The following is a 17,396-nucleotide window of genomic DNA, read 5'->3' on the forward strand; positions in this document are numbered from 1 at the left end:
GCATCCCAAACACTTCAAAAATCAAACAACAACCTTCCCCATCCAGCCACTCCAGTCCAACTTGTTATGGCCAGACACCACTGGACAACCCACCAGCCACCACCATTTGTTGTTCCTAGAGAAGGGCAAAATTTAATTCACAAATATGTAAAAGACCAGATATCAAGTACCATATTGTTGCAATATGTAGTAAGTCATGCAGCTCCTCAGAGGTCTACTCTCAGCTGTTACAAATAAATTTAAGTACACACTGACGGCTGTTGCCTTTCTTTTCCCAGTCTTCCTACCTCCTCCTTAAAAGCCTGGTGGCCTTTCGCAAGTTCCTCAGTAAGCAAGAGTTCATCCTCTAACAATTCTGATTTGCTATAAGAAATAACACTCCAGTTGCTACAATGGGGGTGAAAATCTTACTTCCTGCAATCCTTCAGAGTCCTGTTCTTACTACCGCGCCACGACCCAGCCTCACAAAACACACACTCTCCTCCCTCCCAACCAACACAGAACACGTCCTCTCCCAGGATCCTGAAGCGTCAGACATCCAAGAAAAAGCATAAGGTTTTTTCCTCAGCTGCAGAAGACGCTGCGAGGTCAATATCTTTAGAACCAATCCCAATATTTAGGCCCTGGAAACACATATATAAAGATTTACACTAGGAGGAAAGCCTCCCTACACTGTTTTCCATGTTTCTTTAATCAGTGGTCTCCACATTTGATTGCTATTGCTCTATTATAGCATTATATGGTTGTACCCTGAATATCAATGTAGTGGAATGTCTCATTATGATCCCATTCCTGCAAAGTCTTATGTGTGTGCTTAACTTTAGATGTTGTGCTTGCAGTGATTAAAGTTCAGCACATGCATAAATCTTCACAGGATCATGGCCTTAGCCTGGTCATGAAAGATTAAGAGCCATATTACTGACAGCTAACAGAAGTTCTCCTTGAGCTCACGTGGTAGTGTGTGTGTTTAGTCAAAAGATCCAGAACTTTTATGGGAGCCAGACAGACTCTAGAACTCACTCCCATGAGAGATAAGACTAACTGCTAATCTCATGGCTTTCCAAACTAAGTACAAAGCTAATTTCTTCAGCTTCTCTTCCTCATTAGCTCTTCACATACGTGGACCGGAGGCGGAAAGGGGGGGGGGGAACCCTTTTGTTATCTTTCTATCTACTGCAAGAGCTAACGTGGGGGAAATTTTGTTTGTTCTTTTATTAAATTATAAAGTGCTCATATACTAAGTATTTAGGCTTCTATTCCCAGTATTTTATGTATACTGTTTAGTACGTTACTAATGTCTATGTTTGCAGCACATGGATACACTGGGATGAAGAGCAGCTTGGCAAAGCAGCTATTCCATTTCTGGATCAATAAAAGACATTACCTCACCCACCTTGTGTCTCTTTTACAAAGCAAGACATTTGCTAAAAGAGTGGAACGATCATCCTGTAAAACTAGGAAACTAGAGTAGAGTATGGAACTAATTCAAGATCATCAACCCAAGGAGACAAATGTATCAGAGAGGTGAGGCAAATAGACTACCAGAGAGAGGGTACCAAGGAAAGCATCTTTCTAATCCAGTGTCTGCCAATGATAGATACATGAAATTGCTTTCAAACAATCCAGTCCCCACCTTTTGTACTGAAGCGAGGAGGTAATTGCAATAAAAGGAATAAGAAAAACTGGTCATGCCCAATAGAAATGGTGGTCCAGGTGTGGCTCTGGGATTTTATGCAGGGCAGCAATTATAAGGAAAGAAGCTTTTCCAGGAATATATGGGAGGAAGAGGGCCACTATTTGCAACAAAAACATAGCGTTTATGAAATCCAAATTATTTTTCCAGTGACTTAATGGGGAGGAGAAGATAGAAAATTCTGATCCTCCTGGGACGTTTTAGAAAGAACACTAGGTGAGTTTAGCAAACACCTGTTAGTCAAGATTTATCTTTGATGATGATGTGTCAGGACCGAAAATCCCACATAACTGATATACCAGTAAACCCTAATCCTTCCAATCATAATTCCTTCCCAAATCCTTCTACCAGTGACCGACTGCAGCAGCAAGTTTTTATTGTTGTGACGCTGGCAGACCAGGTGTGAACTCATGCTGAAGCCCCAGGCCAATTCACTTGTGTATAGTATAGAGCAAAGTGATTGTTAAATGTATAAGAATGTATTTGATGTTTAAACTTCATGAAAACTAAAGGGATGCTACTTGCATGGCTTTGGATTCTTCGACCATGGGATGGTGTTCCAAGAAGAAGGAGTGCTAGGCAGAGACGGGCTCCACCTAACGAAGAGAGGGAAGAGCATCTTCGCCAGCAGGCTGGCTAACCTAGTGAGGAGGGCTTTAAACTAGGTTCACCGGGGGAAGGAGACCAAAGCCCTGAGGTAAGTGGGGAAATGGGATCCTGGGAGGAAGCACAAGCAGGAGAGCGCAAGAGGGGAGGACTCCTGTCTCATGCTGAGAAAGAGGGACGATCATTGAGTTATCTTAAGTGCCTATACACAAATGCAAGAAGCCTGGGAAACAAGCAGGGAGAACTGGAAGTCCTGGCACAGTCAGGGAACTATGATGTGATTGGAATAACAGAGACTTGGTGGGATAACTCACATGACTGGAGTACTGTCATGGATGGATATAAACTATTCAGGAAGGACAGGCAGGGCAGAAAAGGTGGGGGAGTTGCGTTGTATGTAAGAGAGGAGTATGACTGCTCAGAGCTCCGGTATGATACTGCAGAAAAACCTGAGAGTCTCTGGATAAAGTTGAGAAGTGGGAGCAACAAGGGTGATGTCGTGGTTGGAGTCAGCTATAGACCACCAGACCAGGGGGATGAGGTGGACGAGGCTTTCTTCTGGCAACTAGCAGAAGTTGCTAGATCGCAGGCCCTGGTTCTCATGGGAGACTTTAATCACCCTGATATCTGCTGGGAGAGCAATACAGCGGTGCACAGGCAATCCAGGAAATTTTTGGAAAGCGTAGGGGACAATTTCCTGGTGCAAGTGCTGGAGGAACCAACTAGGGGCAAAGCTTTTCTTGACCTGCTGCTCACAAACCGGGAAGAACTAGTAGGGGAAGCAAAAGTGGATGGGAACCTGGGAGGCAGTGACCATGAGATGGTCGAGTTCAGGATCCTGACACAAGGAAGAAAGGAGAGCAGCAGAATATGGACCCTGGACTTCAGAAAAGCAGACTTTGACTCCCTCAGGGAACAGATGGGCAGGATCCCCTGGGAGAATAACATGAAGGGCAAAGGGGTCCAGGAGAGCTGGCTGTATTTTAAAGAATCCTTATTGAGGTTGCAGGAACAAACCATCCCGATGTGTAGAAAGAATAGTAAATATGGCAGGCGACCAGCTTGGCTAAACAGTGAAATCCTTGCTGATCTTAAACGCAAAAAAGAGGCTTATAAGAAGTGGAAGATTGGACAAATGACCAGGGAGGAGTATAAAAATATTGCTCAGGCGTGCAGGAGTGAAATCAGGAAGGCCAAATCACACTTGGAGTTGCAGTTAGCAAGAGATGTTAAGAGTAACAAGAAGAGTTTCTTCAGGTATGTTAGCAACAAGAAGAAAATCAAGGAAAGTGTGGGCCCCTTACTGAACGAGGGAGGCAACCTAGTGACCGAGGATGTGGAAAAAGCTAATGTACTCAATGATTTTTTTGCCTCTGTCTTCACGCACAAGGTCAGCTCCCAGATTGCTGCACTGGGCAGTACAGCATGGGGAGAAGGTGACCAGCCCTCTGTGGAGAAAGAAGTGGTTCGGGACTATTTAGAAAAACTGGACGTGCACAAGTCCATGGGGCCGGATGCGCTGCATCCGAGGGTGCTAAAGGAGTTGGCGGGTGAGATTGCAGAGCCATTAGCCATTATTTTTGAAAACTCATGGCGATCGGGGGAGGTCCCAGATGACTGGAAAAAGGCTAATGTAGTGCCCATCTTTAAAAAAGGGAAGAAGGAGGATCCGGGGAACTACAGGCCAGTCAGCCTCACCTCAGTCCCTGGAAAAATTATGGAGCAGGTCCTCAAGGAATCAATTATGAAACATTTAGAGGAAAGGAAAGTGATCAGGAACAGTCAGCATGGATTCACGAAGGGGAAGTCGTGCCTGACTAACCTAATTGCCTTCTATGATGAGATAACTGGCTCCGTGGATGAGGGGAAAGCAGTGGATGTGTTATTTCTTGACTTTAGCAAAGCTTTTGATACTGTCTCCCACAGTATTCTTGCCACCAAGTTAAAGAAGTATGGGCTGGATGAATGGACTGTAAGGTGGATAGAAAGCTGGCTAGATCGTCGGGCTCAACGGGTAGTGATCAATGGCTCCATGTCTAGTTGGCAGCCGGTTTCAAGTGGAGTGCCCCAAGGGTCGGTCCTGGGGCCGGTTTTGTTTAATATCTTTATTAATGATCTGGAGGATGGTGTGGACTGCACTCTCAGCAAGTTTGCAGATGACACTAAACTAGGAGGCGTGGTAGATACACTAGAGGGTAGGGATCGGATACAGAGAGACCTAGACAAATTAGAGGATTGGGCAGAAAAAAACCTGATGAGGTTCAACAAGGACAAGTGCAGAGTCCTGCACTTAGGACGGAAGAATCCCATGCACTGCTACAGACTAGGGACCGAATGGCTAGGTAGCAGTTCTGCTGAAAAGGACCTAGGGGTCACAGTGGACGAGAAGCTGGATATGAGTCAACAGTGTGCCCTTGTTGCCAAGAAGGCTAACGGCATTTTGGGCTGTATAAGTAGGGGCATTGCCAGCAGATCGAGGAACGTGATCGTTCCCCTTTATTCGACATTGGTGAGGCCTCATCTGGAATACTGTGTCCAGTTTTGGGCCCCACACTACAAGAAGGATGTGGAAAAATTGGAAAGAGTCCAGCGGAGGGCAACAAAAATGATTAGGGGTCTGGAGCACATGACTTATGAGGAGAGGCTGAGAGAACTGGGATTGTTTAGTCTCCAGAAGAGAAGAATGAGGGGGGATTTGATAGCAGCCTTCAACTACCTGAAGGGGGGTTCCAAAGAGGATGGAGCTCGGCTGTTCTCAGTGGTGGCAGATGACAGAACAAGGAGCAATGGTCTCAAGTTGCGGTGGGGGAGGTCCAGGTTGGATATCAGGAAAAACTATTTCACTAGGAGGGTGGTGAAACACTGGAATGCGTTACCTAGGGAGGTGGTGGAGTCTCCTTCCTTGGAGGTTTTTAAGGCCCGGCTTGACAAAGCCCTGGCTGGGATGATTTAGCTGGGAATTGGTCCTGCTTTGAGCAGGGGGTTGGACTAGATGACCTCTTGAGGTCCCTTCCAACTCTGATATTCTATGATTCTATGATTCTATGTTATACACAATTTAAATGTTTCCTACTACGTTATATCCATGTAATGAAATATCCCATCAAAGGAGAAAGAAGCCTTGTAGAATGCAGATGAAGAACTCTAATAGAGAAGAGCCAATTTCAAAGCAAGTGGTCAACATATGTGATGATTGAAGGTCAAAGATTCAAAATGCATCCCTTACACTGTCATCAAAGGAAAAGCCCACATGGGTAGTGACCAGGGTTACCAGATAGCAACTGAAAAAAACGTGAAAGGGGTGTGGGGTGATATGCGCCTATATAAGAAAAAGTCCCCAAAAAGGAACTGTCCCTTTAAAAAGGGGACATCTGGTCACCCTAGTAGTGACACTGTCAGCTTGTTTTCTGTGAGAAGAAGTATGGATTCAAGAAAAGATCCTGGAGCTCTGGACTGTTTGGACTCTTACAGGGAAGTGAACCTGATGCAAAGCGGAGATACCCGGAGAGAATCCAGGTACCCTGACAAGACTTTTGGGAAACTGGCAGTTTAGTATATCACTGCCATCATTTGGAATGACAGACTGTGACTCACCTGTACATATATTTTATGCAACTTAACCGCTCAATGACTCTCACATCCTTTAGTTAGTTTACTATAGAATTAGCTGCCAACATTATCTTTGGTGTAAGATCTAGAGTGCCAATTGATCTGGGGTAAGTGACTGATCTCTGGGGACTGAGAGCAACCTGATGTGGTGTGATTTTTGGTTTAAGTGACTTTTTAATCACAAACTCCAGTTTGTCTGGGTGGCAAGATACACTGGAGAGACTAAGGGGACTGTCTGTGACTCCATGATAAGACTGGTACCATGATCCAGGAGTTCACATTTGTTACTGGCTTAGGCTTGGTCTACACTACCCCCCCTAATTCGAACTAAGGTACGCAACTTCAGCTACGTGAATAACGTAGCTGAAGTCGAAGTACCTTAGTTCGAACTTACCTTGGTCCACACGCGGCAGGCAGGCTCCCCCGTCGACTCCGCGGTACTCCTCTCGCCGAGCTGGAGTACCGCAGTCGACGGCAAGCACTTCCGGGTTCGACTTATCGCGTCCAGACTAGACGCGATAAGTCGAACCCAGAACTTCGATTTCCAGCCGTCGAACTAGCTGGTAAGTGTAGCCAAGGCCTTAGTGAAATCTAATTATACAACACACCAACAGCCTGGGGTGTCTGCCCTGTTTTCTTACAGTCTGCCCTGAGGTATGCACTCACGGTCAGGAGCCACTTCAGACAGCATGACAATTGTCAAAGAATTATGTCACATTAAGACTATGCAGAGTTCCAGAGAAGTAGGGAGTCGCACATCAGGTACTTTGTCCGCATTTGTGGATTATCAAAATATTTGTAGGTTGCTAAAAACTCTCTCCTGGTAATCAGACCTCCAGATCAGGATGTGATTTAGGATAAATTTTAGATAGCAAGTTCCTCGCCCATTCGTGTGCATTAAGATTCCATGGCACTTTTTTCAAATAAACCACAAGGTTCCTCTTAAATTAAATAAAGTTACATTTTGTAGTTACATTCTGCCCATTTAAATACTCTCTGCAATGTCAGTTACATAGAGTATTCTATGCTTTTCATCCTAAACGTCCGTGCAGTGTTATTAGAGTCAGAGTTCAAGAACAGACGAGACCATCGGATCATCTAGTCTCACCTCCTACCCACACACTAAACCCAGCAATTTATTGCTGCTCTCAATCCCTGAAATGGTGGACTTGATAAGATAGATAGAGGAAATCACTAAAGTTTGGAATCTTTGTATGAAAGGAGTCTGTCAGTGAGACACACCAATATCCATGTAATTACAGGCATGCAATAGAGAGAGAATTAGAGGTTTCATTTCTATAAAGGGAGTTTTGTAGCTTAAAAAAAGAAAAGGAAAGATATGAACCAAAGGACTAAGATTAGTCTTTGAAAAATAAATGGAACTATCCCTACATTAAACATACAAAGTATTAAATGTAATGGTTTTGCATAAAGCAAGCGTTATGAGGGCAGTTACTCTAAAACCAAACTCCAATTAGCCTTTTTATAGCTCTCCATAATCAGGGCCGGCTCCAGGGTTTTGGCCGCCCCAAGCAGCAAAAAAAAAAAAAAGCCGCGATCGTGATCTGCGGCGGCAATTCGGCGGGAGGTCCTTCGCTCCGAGAGGGAGTGAGGGACCATCCGCCGAATTGCCGCCGAACACCTGGACATGCCGCCCCAAGCACCTGCTTGCCAGGCTGGTGCCAGCCCTGTCCATAATACTGCCTTGCTACCTCTGCCAATAGCCAGAGTCAGCATCTATATGCTTTTCTCTTAGACTGACTATTTAACCTAGATGTGCCACAACATGCTGAGTAAGGTGTTGTCTTCATCTAGCAGCAGTTAGCTACCCAATGTTCACATGCATGAGGCTTAGAAACTCTTAAACAGTGCTGAGTAGAGCAACATGCAGAAGTGAGAACTGTGCAATCCTCTGGACAGCTGCCACAAGAGCCAGATTGTAGGATCATAGGAGAGCGGTGAAAAACAGAAGCTCTAGAGATTTACAAGATCCACAAAAACAGTTTCTCAAGCTGATGGAATCATTTCTCATACAGCTTGTGTGTCCCCCCCCCTTTTTTTTTTTTTTTTTTTAAATGGTAGACCCAGGATTTTTTATTATGAATGGAAATTTTCAAAAGCATGTAAGGAGTTATTCAGACAATAGCATGACGACTCATTACTGTAATAAGGTAAAGGAAGGAAGTCAAATAATCCCTTAGGATCATGTGCTCCTCACCCAGCAGTCTTCATTTTCATACATATTCCAATGCTATTTTTAAAAAAGGAAGTAAATATTGTCTCAAGTTCTGCCTGACACAATATAAGCATGTCAGACTACATTAGTGGCATATGCCAGTGAAAAGCTACTTGGCTTCCAAGCATATCCATCTATCCCATGTGAAGATATGAATTGTTTGGGTGACTCTATACAGCAGGTATCAGAGGGGTAGCCGTGTTAGTCTGAATCTGTAAAAAGCAACAGAGGGTCCTGTGGCACCTTTAAGACTAACAGACATATTGGAGCATAAGCTTGCGTCTGATGAAGTGGGCATTCACCCACGAAAGCTTATGCTCCAATACTTCTGTTAGTCTTAAAGATGCCACAGGACCCTCTGTTGCTCTATACAGCAGGGATCAGCAACCTTTGGCACGCGGCCCGTCAGGAAAATCCGCTGGCGGGATGGGACGGTTTGTTTACCTGCAGTGTCCGCAGGTTCGGCCGATCGCAGCTCCGACTGGCCGCAGTTCGCCGTTCCAGGCCAATGGGGGCTGCAGGAAGCAGCGGCCAGCACATCCCTTGGCCAGCGCCGCTTCCAGCAGCCCCCATTGGCCTGGAATGGCAAACCGCGGCCAGTGGGAGCTGCAATCGGCCGAACCTGCAGACGCGTCAGGTAAACAAACCATCTAGGCCCGCCAGTGGATTTCCCTAATGGGCCACGTGCCAAAGGTTGCCAATCCCTGCTATACAGGTTGTTGCACTGGTTTGCTATTTTATAGCTGCTACTCCACCCCAATCTGATAAGAAGCTTAAAGTTACTATTTAACGTTACCAGAAGTAGGCAGCAGCATCAGGAGAGAATGTCCAAATTCTCCCTCCCTGTATTAGAATGAAGCAATTATGAACACTCACCAACAGTGACTAATATGGTCCAGTGGTTAAAGAATGACAGCACTGGTACCCAGCACTACGGAGTTTTATTTCCTTGTCTGCACATCACTCATGATGCAGCTCAAAGCAAGTCATTTAAGCTACCTAGGTCTCAATTTACTCAGGTGTAAAATGGATCTAAATATACTTCTTGGGGGTATACAAGGCTTAATATTTGTACAGCACTTGAATCACTCAGATGAAAATATTATGATTTTTAGTCATGCGAAAAATATTACTATGCCCCAAGCCTCTGTGGAAGATAAACCTTGCCAAGACTGCACACTGACATGTGACACGATGGTGCTTTCGAAGAAACCATCTTAGGTCTGAGCTGTCATCTGGCCTAACTGACTGTAAAGCAGAAAGTGTTCCAAATGCGACCTGTAGGGACTTGGACAGCCCAGAGGATTAGCAATGAAAAAAACCCATCAGATTCCACCTACAGCATCAAACAGAATCACGGCTAGATTTGGGGAAACTACGTTTAACCATCCATCTCCACTGCTAATCATAGGAAATCCCATTATATAAACAAAAGCCTGGAACCAGGCAAAAAGCATAAAGATCTGGAGGAGCTATAGATAATCACTTTATAGACTGCTGAAGCCCCAAGATTAGGTGCAAGACTTCACCTAAACTAGCTCTATTTGAATTTAGCAATGAACTGCCAATAGAAAAGACAAGATGCAGGACCAGAGTACTGCACAAAACTATATCCTGTAGATATGCCAGTAGTAATGTTCAGTTTAGCAGACCATCCCAACAAGCTCTTAGCAAACACAACCAGTACTTTAAAAATAAAAATGGCATATCTATAGTGCTAGGTAAGCCTCGAGGAAAAGACAACCCACAACAATGTATCTGTTTGGATAGCAGCATTGATACTAGCAAGCATTCAAGAGTCAGATCCCCAAAATCAAGAGATTGGCATAAAAGTGAGATTTGTCAATATAAGTTGTTTGGGGTTCTTTTTATTTGTCTTCTGGCCTCTGAGGCTTTACAGTAAAAATCAGTTCATGTTTTCAGGTTTTTCCTCTGTGAACATATGGATTAGAAAAACTCATTTCTTAAAAATGAAAGCTTTAACACAGATACCAAATATCACCAGAGTCGAAAACAATGAAATAGGAACAACCTTTACCACCACACTATGGAGAAGAGGCTGCAGAATAAGTTTCCCTTTAAGTTTAATCAGTTGGAACTAATCAGGCTGCAGGAATCCACTGGTTCTACCACCCCTTGTCCTTTAAAGGCTCAAACAACTAGTTTGTTTCCTGCCAACTTGGTTGATATTTGGCAAAATATACCAACCCTTTGATTCTACTGCTTGATCAACAAGAATTTTTAAAAAAAATATGGAAGTGTAAAAGGAGCAATTTGTTTTCATGGCCACTTAACTTAATGGCAAAGCCCACAGTATTTTCAACTTATGCTCAACGTAAGAGAAAAAGAAATTGGCATGTTGCTTGATTCCAAGTTCTTTAGGCCAGAGAAGACAAAGTAAATTTATCCCTGGTCTATTTGCTGCAATATATAATATGATGAAAGGCCAGCAAGTTTAGGGCAGTCCAGCAGGCAAGTATTTGAGTGGAACTAAAAGATGATTTCATATCGTTCCATAACTGAATTTTGGGGGAACATTTTCAAAAGGAGTCACGCACACAACTCCCACTGAAAACTCATGCTTTATGACTACTGCTCAAAAGGAAATCAGTAACTGGGAATGGAAGCCACCAAGTGTCTTCATATCGCAGGCATTTCTCCACCATAATTACTAATTTTTCTTCAGCTTTTTCCTCTCTCAGGATGACAAGCAATAAGGCTTAAGCAAAGTGAATAAAGTTGACTCAGGTCATGCCTTTGGTAGGGTGTGGAGGAGTTAAGATATTTGCAGAGTCGCCAATTCTCACAATAGCTGGTTTTCCTCAAAGCCCCAGCTGCTGGAATTAGGACACTGCATGAGAATCTCAGCTTTCATTTAAAAGCAAAAGTAGACACCTAGCTCTCCTGGTTGCAAAAAAAAGCTTGAAAATATGAAGTACGTACACCTCAAAGGCTCAGAAACCAGAAGGGAAATAAAATGATTCAAAAATGTATTATTTAAAGAAAGTCTCATGATTCATAAGCCACTCATGATGGGGGGGGGCAATTCACGAATTTTGAACTTTTGAGGTTGGAAATATGGCATGAGAATGACAAAGAAAAAGTCCACAGCTGGCCATACTTTCCTTTTAATGTCTAGACCAGGTACTTAGGATGCTTTCCTCTTTGTAAGAGAGCTACGGCTATTTTTCACTTGATTAGATTTCAAAATGTACTTGATGGGGCATTTCTTTATAGGCAATGATTGCTTTAAAAGCTTACTTCACTGGATCTAGTGCATATAATTTGTGATGAGAAGCATTGTGCAAAGAGCTTCCAATCTGTTTTGTCTTTTGAGATGTTCAATTCCACTATACCATGTGACTGCCTAAAACTGTAACTACTTTAGGTCAGACTGTGCAATATGATTCTAGTATGGAAGATAAAAATTCCTACAGTGCAAGACATTTTTAGTTAAAAATAAAATCAGTCTGATTTTATATGGCCTGGAAATTAATCTCTATATGCACTCAACTTACTGAGATATTTATTATTTTAGAAGAGTTTGAATTGCATTGAATATGAAAGGAAACTCTGAAGCTAGGACAATGAATCCGAACCAGTAAGGAGCAGATCATAGGCTTTCCAAAACTGTAAGGATGTCGTACTTGAAAGATACGTCTTGGAATCATTTCCATTTTGAATTCACTGAATACACAAAGCAAACTGACTAAAAGGGTGCAGATTTAGGATTTTGGAATCCCTAACAGAATTTTCTCCACTAAGACAAAAAGATACTTGTACACACAATGTTACTGTGCACTGTGCATCATCGAATGCAACCTAGCCCTTGGATCGACAGGCGCTGGAGTTTGTTACTATGAGCAAGGACAAGTAAGTTAGAGACACACAGTGTAAATTGATCATATCATGCACACTCAAAATATCCGTTATTTGAAGATTCCCTTTGATCTTCAAATACTGTTTTTAAAATAATAAAACAAAACGTTGTGGAATAATATAACTACACCTCTACTCTGATATCATGCGACCCGATATAACATGAATTCGGATATAACGCGGTAAAGAGGGGAGGGGGGGCCTGCACACTCCAGCGGATCAAAGCAAGTTCGATATAATGGGGTAAGATTTTTGGCTCCAAAGGACAGTGTTATATCCGGGTAGAGGTGTAGTTTATTCATGACCATACAAATACAAAATTTTCCCTGTACTACCACCACAACAGGTAAGTGCATAAAAAAATAAAGCCCAATTTTGATTTAAAGACATCTCCTTAAATTGTTAAAGCCTAGTCCACTAGTAATATATAACTTGAACCACAACACATGCATTTTAATGGACCATGTGCCAGTGCTGGAAGGATAAACATGCAGTACTAGTATATTATATTGTATTTCTGCAAGCAGGGCATTCGGGATCTGGTCTAAAGAAGTGGTGTGTAGGGTGACCAGATGTCCCGATTTTATAGGGACAGTCCCAATTTTTGGATCTTTTTCTTATATAGGCTCATATTACCCCCCACCCCCATCCCGATTTTTCACATTTGCTGTCTGGTCACCCTACGCGTACCCATTGAAGCCAGTAGGAGTTGAGGGCACTCAGATGAGGCTCATTCATAATGCAAACTGCTACTGTGCAAGCTTCCCATTCCCAGTGATGCCAATGCTCCTGACTAGAAACAACAACGCTGGGCTACTTTTCAGCAACAAATGCCAGTCATTATAAGTTGTGTGGGGGCTTCAGAGGGACCAGATGAAGACGACTAGCTTTGTGATCTCACCCTCCCTCTGCAGAGTTTGCAAGTGTCTCCAGAGGTGAATAACGTTTAGTAGACTGATCAACTGATCTACAACGTGGCCTCCAATCTAGGTATAATTTGTTTTTTTAAAATAACCACTTTGTCTAATTGCACTTTTAATAATCTAAATTTAAAAAAAAAAATCTGCATTCATTGACAATACAATAGAATCTTGAATTTACAAACACCAATCATATAAATATCAAGTTACACAAACCATTTTTCTTCATAGGGGTTGGAAAGACAACAAACAAAAAAACACCTGCACACAACAAAATGTTGATGAAGAGCAGGTTGATATCCTTTCACATTCCGATTCCTTGAACACATTGAAAAATCACTTCCCAGTGGTTTGAAGGACAAGAAGAAAGCAATGCAGTGCACCCAACTGCAATTTATGTACCATACTTACTATAATTTTGAGATGTTCAGTTTAATGAACTACTTAATCCCCAATTATTCCAGGCAATAAGGGTTCTAGTGTACCTGAAAGCATCAAGTAATTTTTAAGAACCTAACAGAATATCAGCTCCTATAATTGTACTATAGATTCTACTTTTGCTACCATAGTACATGACTATCTCAAAAACATGAATATATCCTCACAACATGTATCTGACTTCATTGTATTGTCATTCTCTTTTTACAGGTGGGGACACTGAGGTGCTGAGATTAAGTGAAGTGCCTAAAGTCACACAGGAAGACAGTGACAGAGCCAGCAGTTGCACTCCAATGCTTTAATCACAAAAACATTCTTCCCTAATTGCCAAGATATGCCACCCAAAATGAAAAAAATACTTTGCAAGAGTCTCCTCCACACCCATACACAAAAGCTAATATTTCTCTTTATATGCTGGAGTAGACCTACCTACAGCGCAGTTTACAGCAGTAAGATACAATCGCTCATAAAAGTATCGAGTATAATTAAAGGGTGTGCTATAAAGGTAAACAGCGTGTACTTTGCTAAGCTGTTCCAGATGCCTTTAGTGCAAGATCTGGGACAAGCTCAAACCTGCAGCTTTACATTTTCTCAGAGTTATTTTGAAGCTATACAAATCACTTTGCACTCTCAGCTGGATTCTTGTGAAACTTGTTATCATAGAAAAACCAAAGAGTGTAATCTACATCTAATTTTGAAAAATAAATGGATGTTGAATGCACAAGGGTTGTGTATTTATATTTAAGAAATTATTTAGTCCAGGTACAGTGAATTGTTAACCATTCAGTATCAAGTAAGGTTAGTTCCTATTCTGCCAAGTTATGTGTGTGTCACCAGAAGTTACAACATGAACCTGTCCTACTGCCTAAGCAAGTTTCTCTTTCAAAACACACCCACAATGATTCAAGTAAGGTGTGGAAAGACAGCTTTCATATACCCCATAAAAATGCACTATTGTATTTTTCCAGTCAAGTTCAGTTTACTAAGCTATCACATTTTAACGAGACAAAAAAGCCATGTGTATATACACTAATTAAAGTAACTAGCTGCCTCTTTAAACCATAAGGATTATAAGAATTTTCAGGTTATCATATTGCCTGAAATTAAGGTGACGCAGAATGTTTCATGGAGCAAAATGCAACAATAGCAGAAACAACCTTATAAACAGAAGGCATGGATGTTTGTATTATGCATTTGGACATCCAAACTCAACTTCTGTCTAACTATAATTAAGCACTTCACTATCTATTAATTTAAGATCATTCAGTTCAACTTTCTAGAGAAATCATGCACACTCTGCATGTGTGGTATTTTACAGAAATTATAATTTGGTATGTGCAACTAATTACTTTTAATAGTGAAGTGGGCTGTTGTCCACGAAAGCTTATGCTCTAATAAATTTGTTAGTCTCTAAGGTGCCACAAGTACTCCTGTTCTTTTTAATAGTGAATTATTTTTCTTCACAACACGAGAAAGACAAGGTCTTATATTAACATGGATAATCTTAGGAATCTGTATCTTTAGTATAATGGTATTTCTTTGATCAAACTTCTCTGAAAAATTTTTGTTAGTACCCTAATAATTTCTGATGTGTTAATTATCCTGCTACATCCTGTTAAGCCTTGAATAAGAGAACTTTAGGGTAAAAAATGGACATGGGCCTATTCAGAATAATTTGAAAACATAGGTCAAAACTCTCAAAACAAGAACACTGTCTCAAAAGTTTTGCCACAATGTACTTGAGCTATTCCCATTTTTCTCCAAGAATCCAATTTCACATAGCTCAAGATCTCTCTGTGGGGCAAACCTTGACTGAGGTATTGCTAGTTTTGAAACAGTTAGCTAGGGATTTCAAATTGAAAGGCAAAACCAAGTCTATTTGCTTTATTGCATCAGTTCAATCCTGCTCCCAGAGTTAACACTCAAATGCCCTTGCTGGTCCTCACCTGTTGGAGAACTCGGTCCAGAGGCTCAGCTTTGCTCAGTCCCTCTGGTGCTAAGCCACTCACTTCTCGACATTGGTCACTTAGCTCCAAATTGTCTGCTTTTACCAGGGATTTGTGCAATGTCCCTACCTGAAAACATGTAAGTGAGGGAGAAAAATGAGGAGCAATGGAATGAGTTCATTATTACAATGCATTCAATAGCTTAGCAGAAACGTCAGAGAGGTCCAGTATCACTTTCCAAAAAATGTATTTGTCAATTTCACAAATCAAAAGCCCTCCTTAACTTTTCCTTCTCTCCTGCACCAACACTGGGTACTTGCTATGGGTGCTCATGCATTCATGGGGAGAACATGTTTTCCACTCAGCATTGGTTCGTTCTGTAGTTGTTAGTTTTGGTGGGAAAATCATATAGCTTTACACTATTTGAAGACTCTGCTCAACAAAATGGACAATTGTGTATATTTGTGCGTGTAGGGATTAAAAACAAAACTTTACGTCGAGCAGCTTCTGAGTCATTTACATTGCAGTAATTAAAAATAAAAAAAATTACCTTTAGAATGGCCTAAAATAAGATACATATTTTAAAAAATAGCTTGATCATAAGAAAAAACAAACAAAAAAAACAAGGCCATTCAGGATCTGTTTTCCTTATGGAGATAGTTTCCATTAAACCATGCACGTTTGGTGTACCAAGCGTGCATGCGGAGACAGGGAAAGAGGATTAGAAGCCTCCAAAAATGAGGAGAAATCTAACATTAAAAGAACAAACGTTTAAAAAAAAAAACAAATTACCTAATTTAAAAAAAATCTTGGGGGAAAAAATAAAATAAAGCAAAAGGCCTTTGTAGACTTAACCTCTCCCCACCCCCTCCCTTTTGGTGCATTTGTGAAATGAACAAACAGCCCCAGCTGAGGTGGATATGTGATACTGACCATAATGCCTGCACCCGGCCAGCCCTGGGCTAGGGGGTTGCTTCGCTTGCAGTGTACGTACATAACACAACCTTGTATCAAGACTTTGAAGCCATACCTTCTTGCTGTGTAGATCCACAACTTGCCACACCAAGAGAATTAGTTCCCTCTCATCCGAACCCAGTTTAGCCCCATATGCACCAGCTGTTGCCCCAAACAACACCACCAAAGAGTCACTGTGCGAAGCCGTCATGACCACAGGGGGAAACAACTACAATCAAAAGCAGAGGTCAAAAAAAAAAAAAAAAAAGACAAAGGAAAATAAAATAAATCCCACAGAGACTCACCCCTTCTTCCAAGTGATCAAAGGGGAAATAAAAGGACAAGGAGTAATAATATCAAGAGAAGAGAGCGCGCTATTGGGGAAGGAGGGCTGAGACAAAAATGGAGAAAACTTCTTACAGCTCTACCTGTTCCCAGTGATCTCCTTCTCCCCGGGTCTGATTGGGAGGTGAAATTAACAAGCTGTGGGTTTCTCTCCCTCTAACATCATGGCAGGAACCCAGCCCGGGCTTAGGTTTTTTTTTTTTTTTTTTCCTCCTCTCCTAAGTTACCTGCCCTTGATTCAGACCATGTGATTGAAGTCAATCTCCCAAAGAGACAAAGCCATTGGGTCTTTGGAAAAGGTGTAGGAGGGACGTGGGGAGAATCAACGCCTGGCTGACCCTGCCTGATTGGTTTTTCAGAGAGATCAGAGGAAAACTCCCATTCTCTATTTAATTCTGCCTCCAGGAAGTGCCTTTACCTGCCTGCTTTCAGTTTTACAGGATTCCTTTATCAGCAACCAGCGAGTGGAATGTAACATACAGCTGAATGTTAAAGAGACATGAGGCCTCTCTGGTTTGTTCACTCAGTTCTAAAGGTGTTTGGCTACACAATTTTGTTGGTTTAAGTTTGTCTAGAGATCTTTTTCACTTGGGCTGAATCTACCTATGTGGAAGTTTTAAGTATTTATTAATATAGCTGCTTTAACATGGTACACTGTTTGATCTCTGAAGCATTTCTTTCAACTTAAATCTAGATTTCAGAGTAGTAGCCTGTTAGTCTGTATCCACAAAAAGAACAGGAGTACTTGTGGCACCTTAGAGACTAACAAA

The 17,396-nt window shown here is 41.9% G+C and overlaps 1 protein-coding gene across 8 annotated transcripts in view; it reads right to left on the minus strand.

Annotated features, from left to right (window-relative positions):
* The window catches only part of ESRP2 (epithelial splicing regulatory protein 2), a 70,913-nt gene extending 54,098 nt beyond the window's left edge, over positions 1 to 16,815 (minus strand). For 3 of the 8 annotated variants that reach the window (XR_008447101.1, XM_054048784.1, XM_054048787.1), the window contains exons 1-3: positions 16,702 to 16,815; positions 16,358 to 16,510; positions 15,328 to 15,456 (exon numbers count right to left, since the gene is read on the minus strand). Coding sequence is in view for 7 of the 8 variants with exons in the window: in XM_054048784.1 (XP_053904759.1) it covers positions 15,328 to 15,456; positions 16,358 to 16,492 (264 nt within the window). In the remaining variant the exon portion in view is untranslated. Of the gene's footprint in view, positions 1 to 15,327; positions 15,457 to 16,357; positions 16,511 to 16,586 lie in introns of all 8 variants that reach the window. The other 5 variants (XM_054048781.1, XM_054048786.1, XM_054048782.1 and 2 more) reach the window with 4 other exon arrangements.
* Positions 16,816 to 17,396: the final 581 nt, after the last annotated feature.

Source organism: Malaclemys terrapin, chromosome 14 (genome assembly GCF_027887155.1).
Source record: "Malaclemys terrapin pileata isolate rMalTer1 chromosome 14, rMalTer1.hap1, whole genome shotgun sequence".
NCBI lineage: Eukaryota > Metazoa > Chordata > Testudines > Emydidae > Malaclemys > Malaclemys terrapin.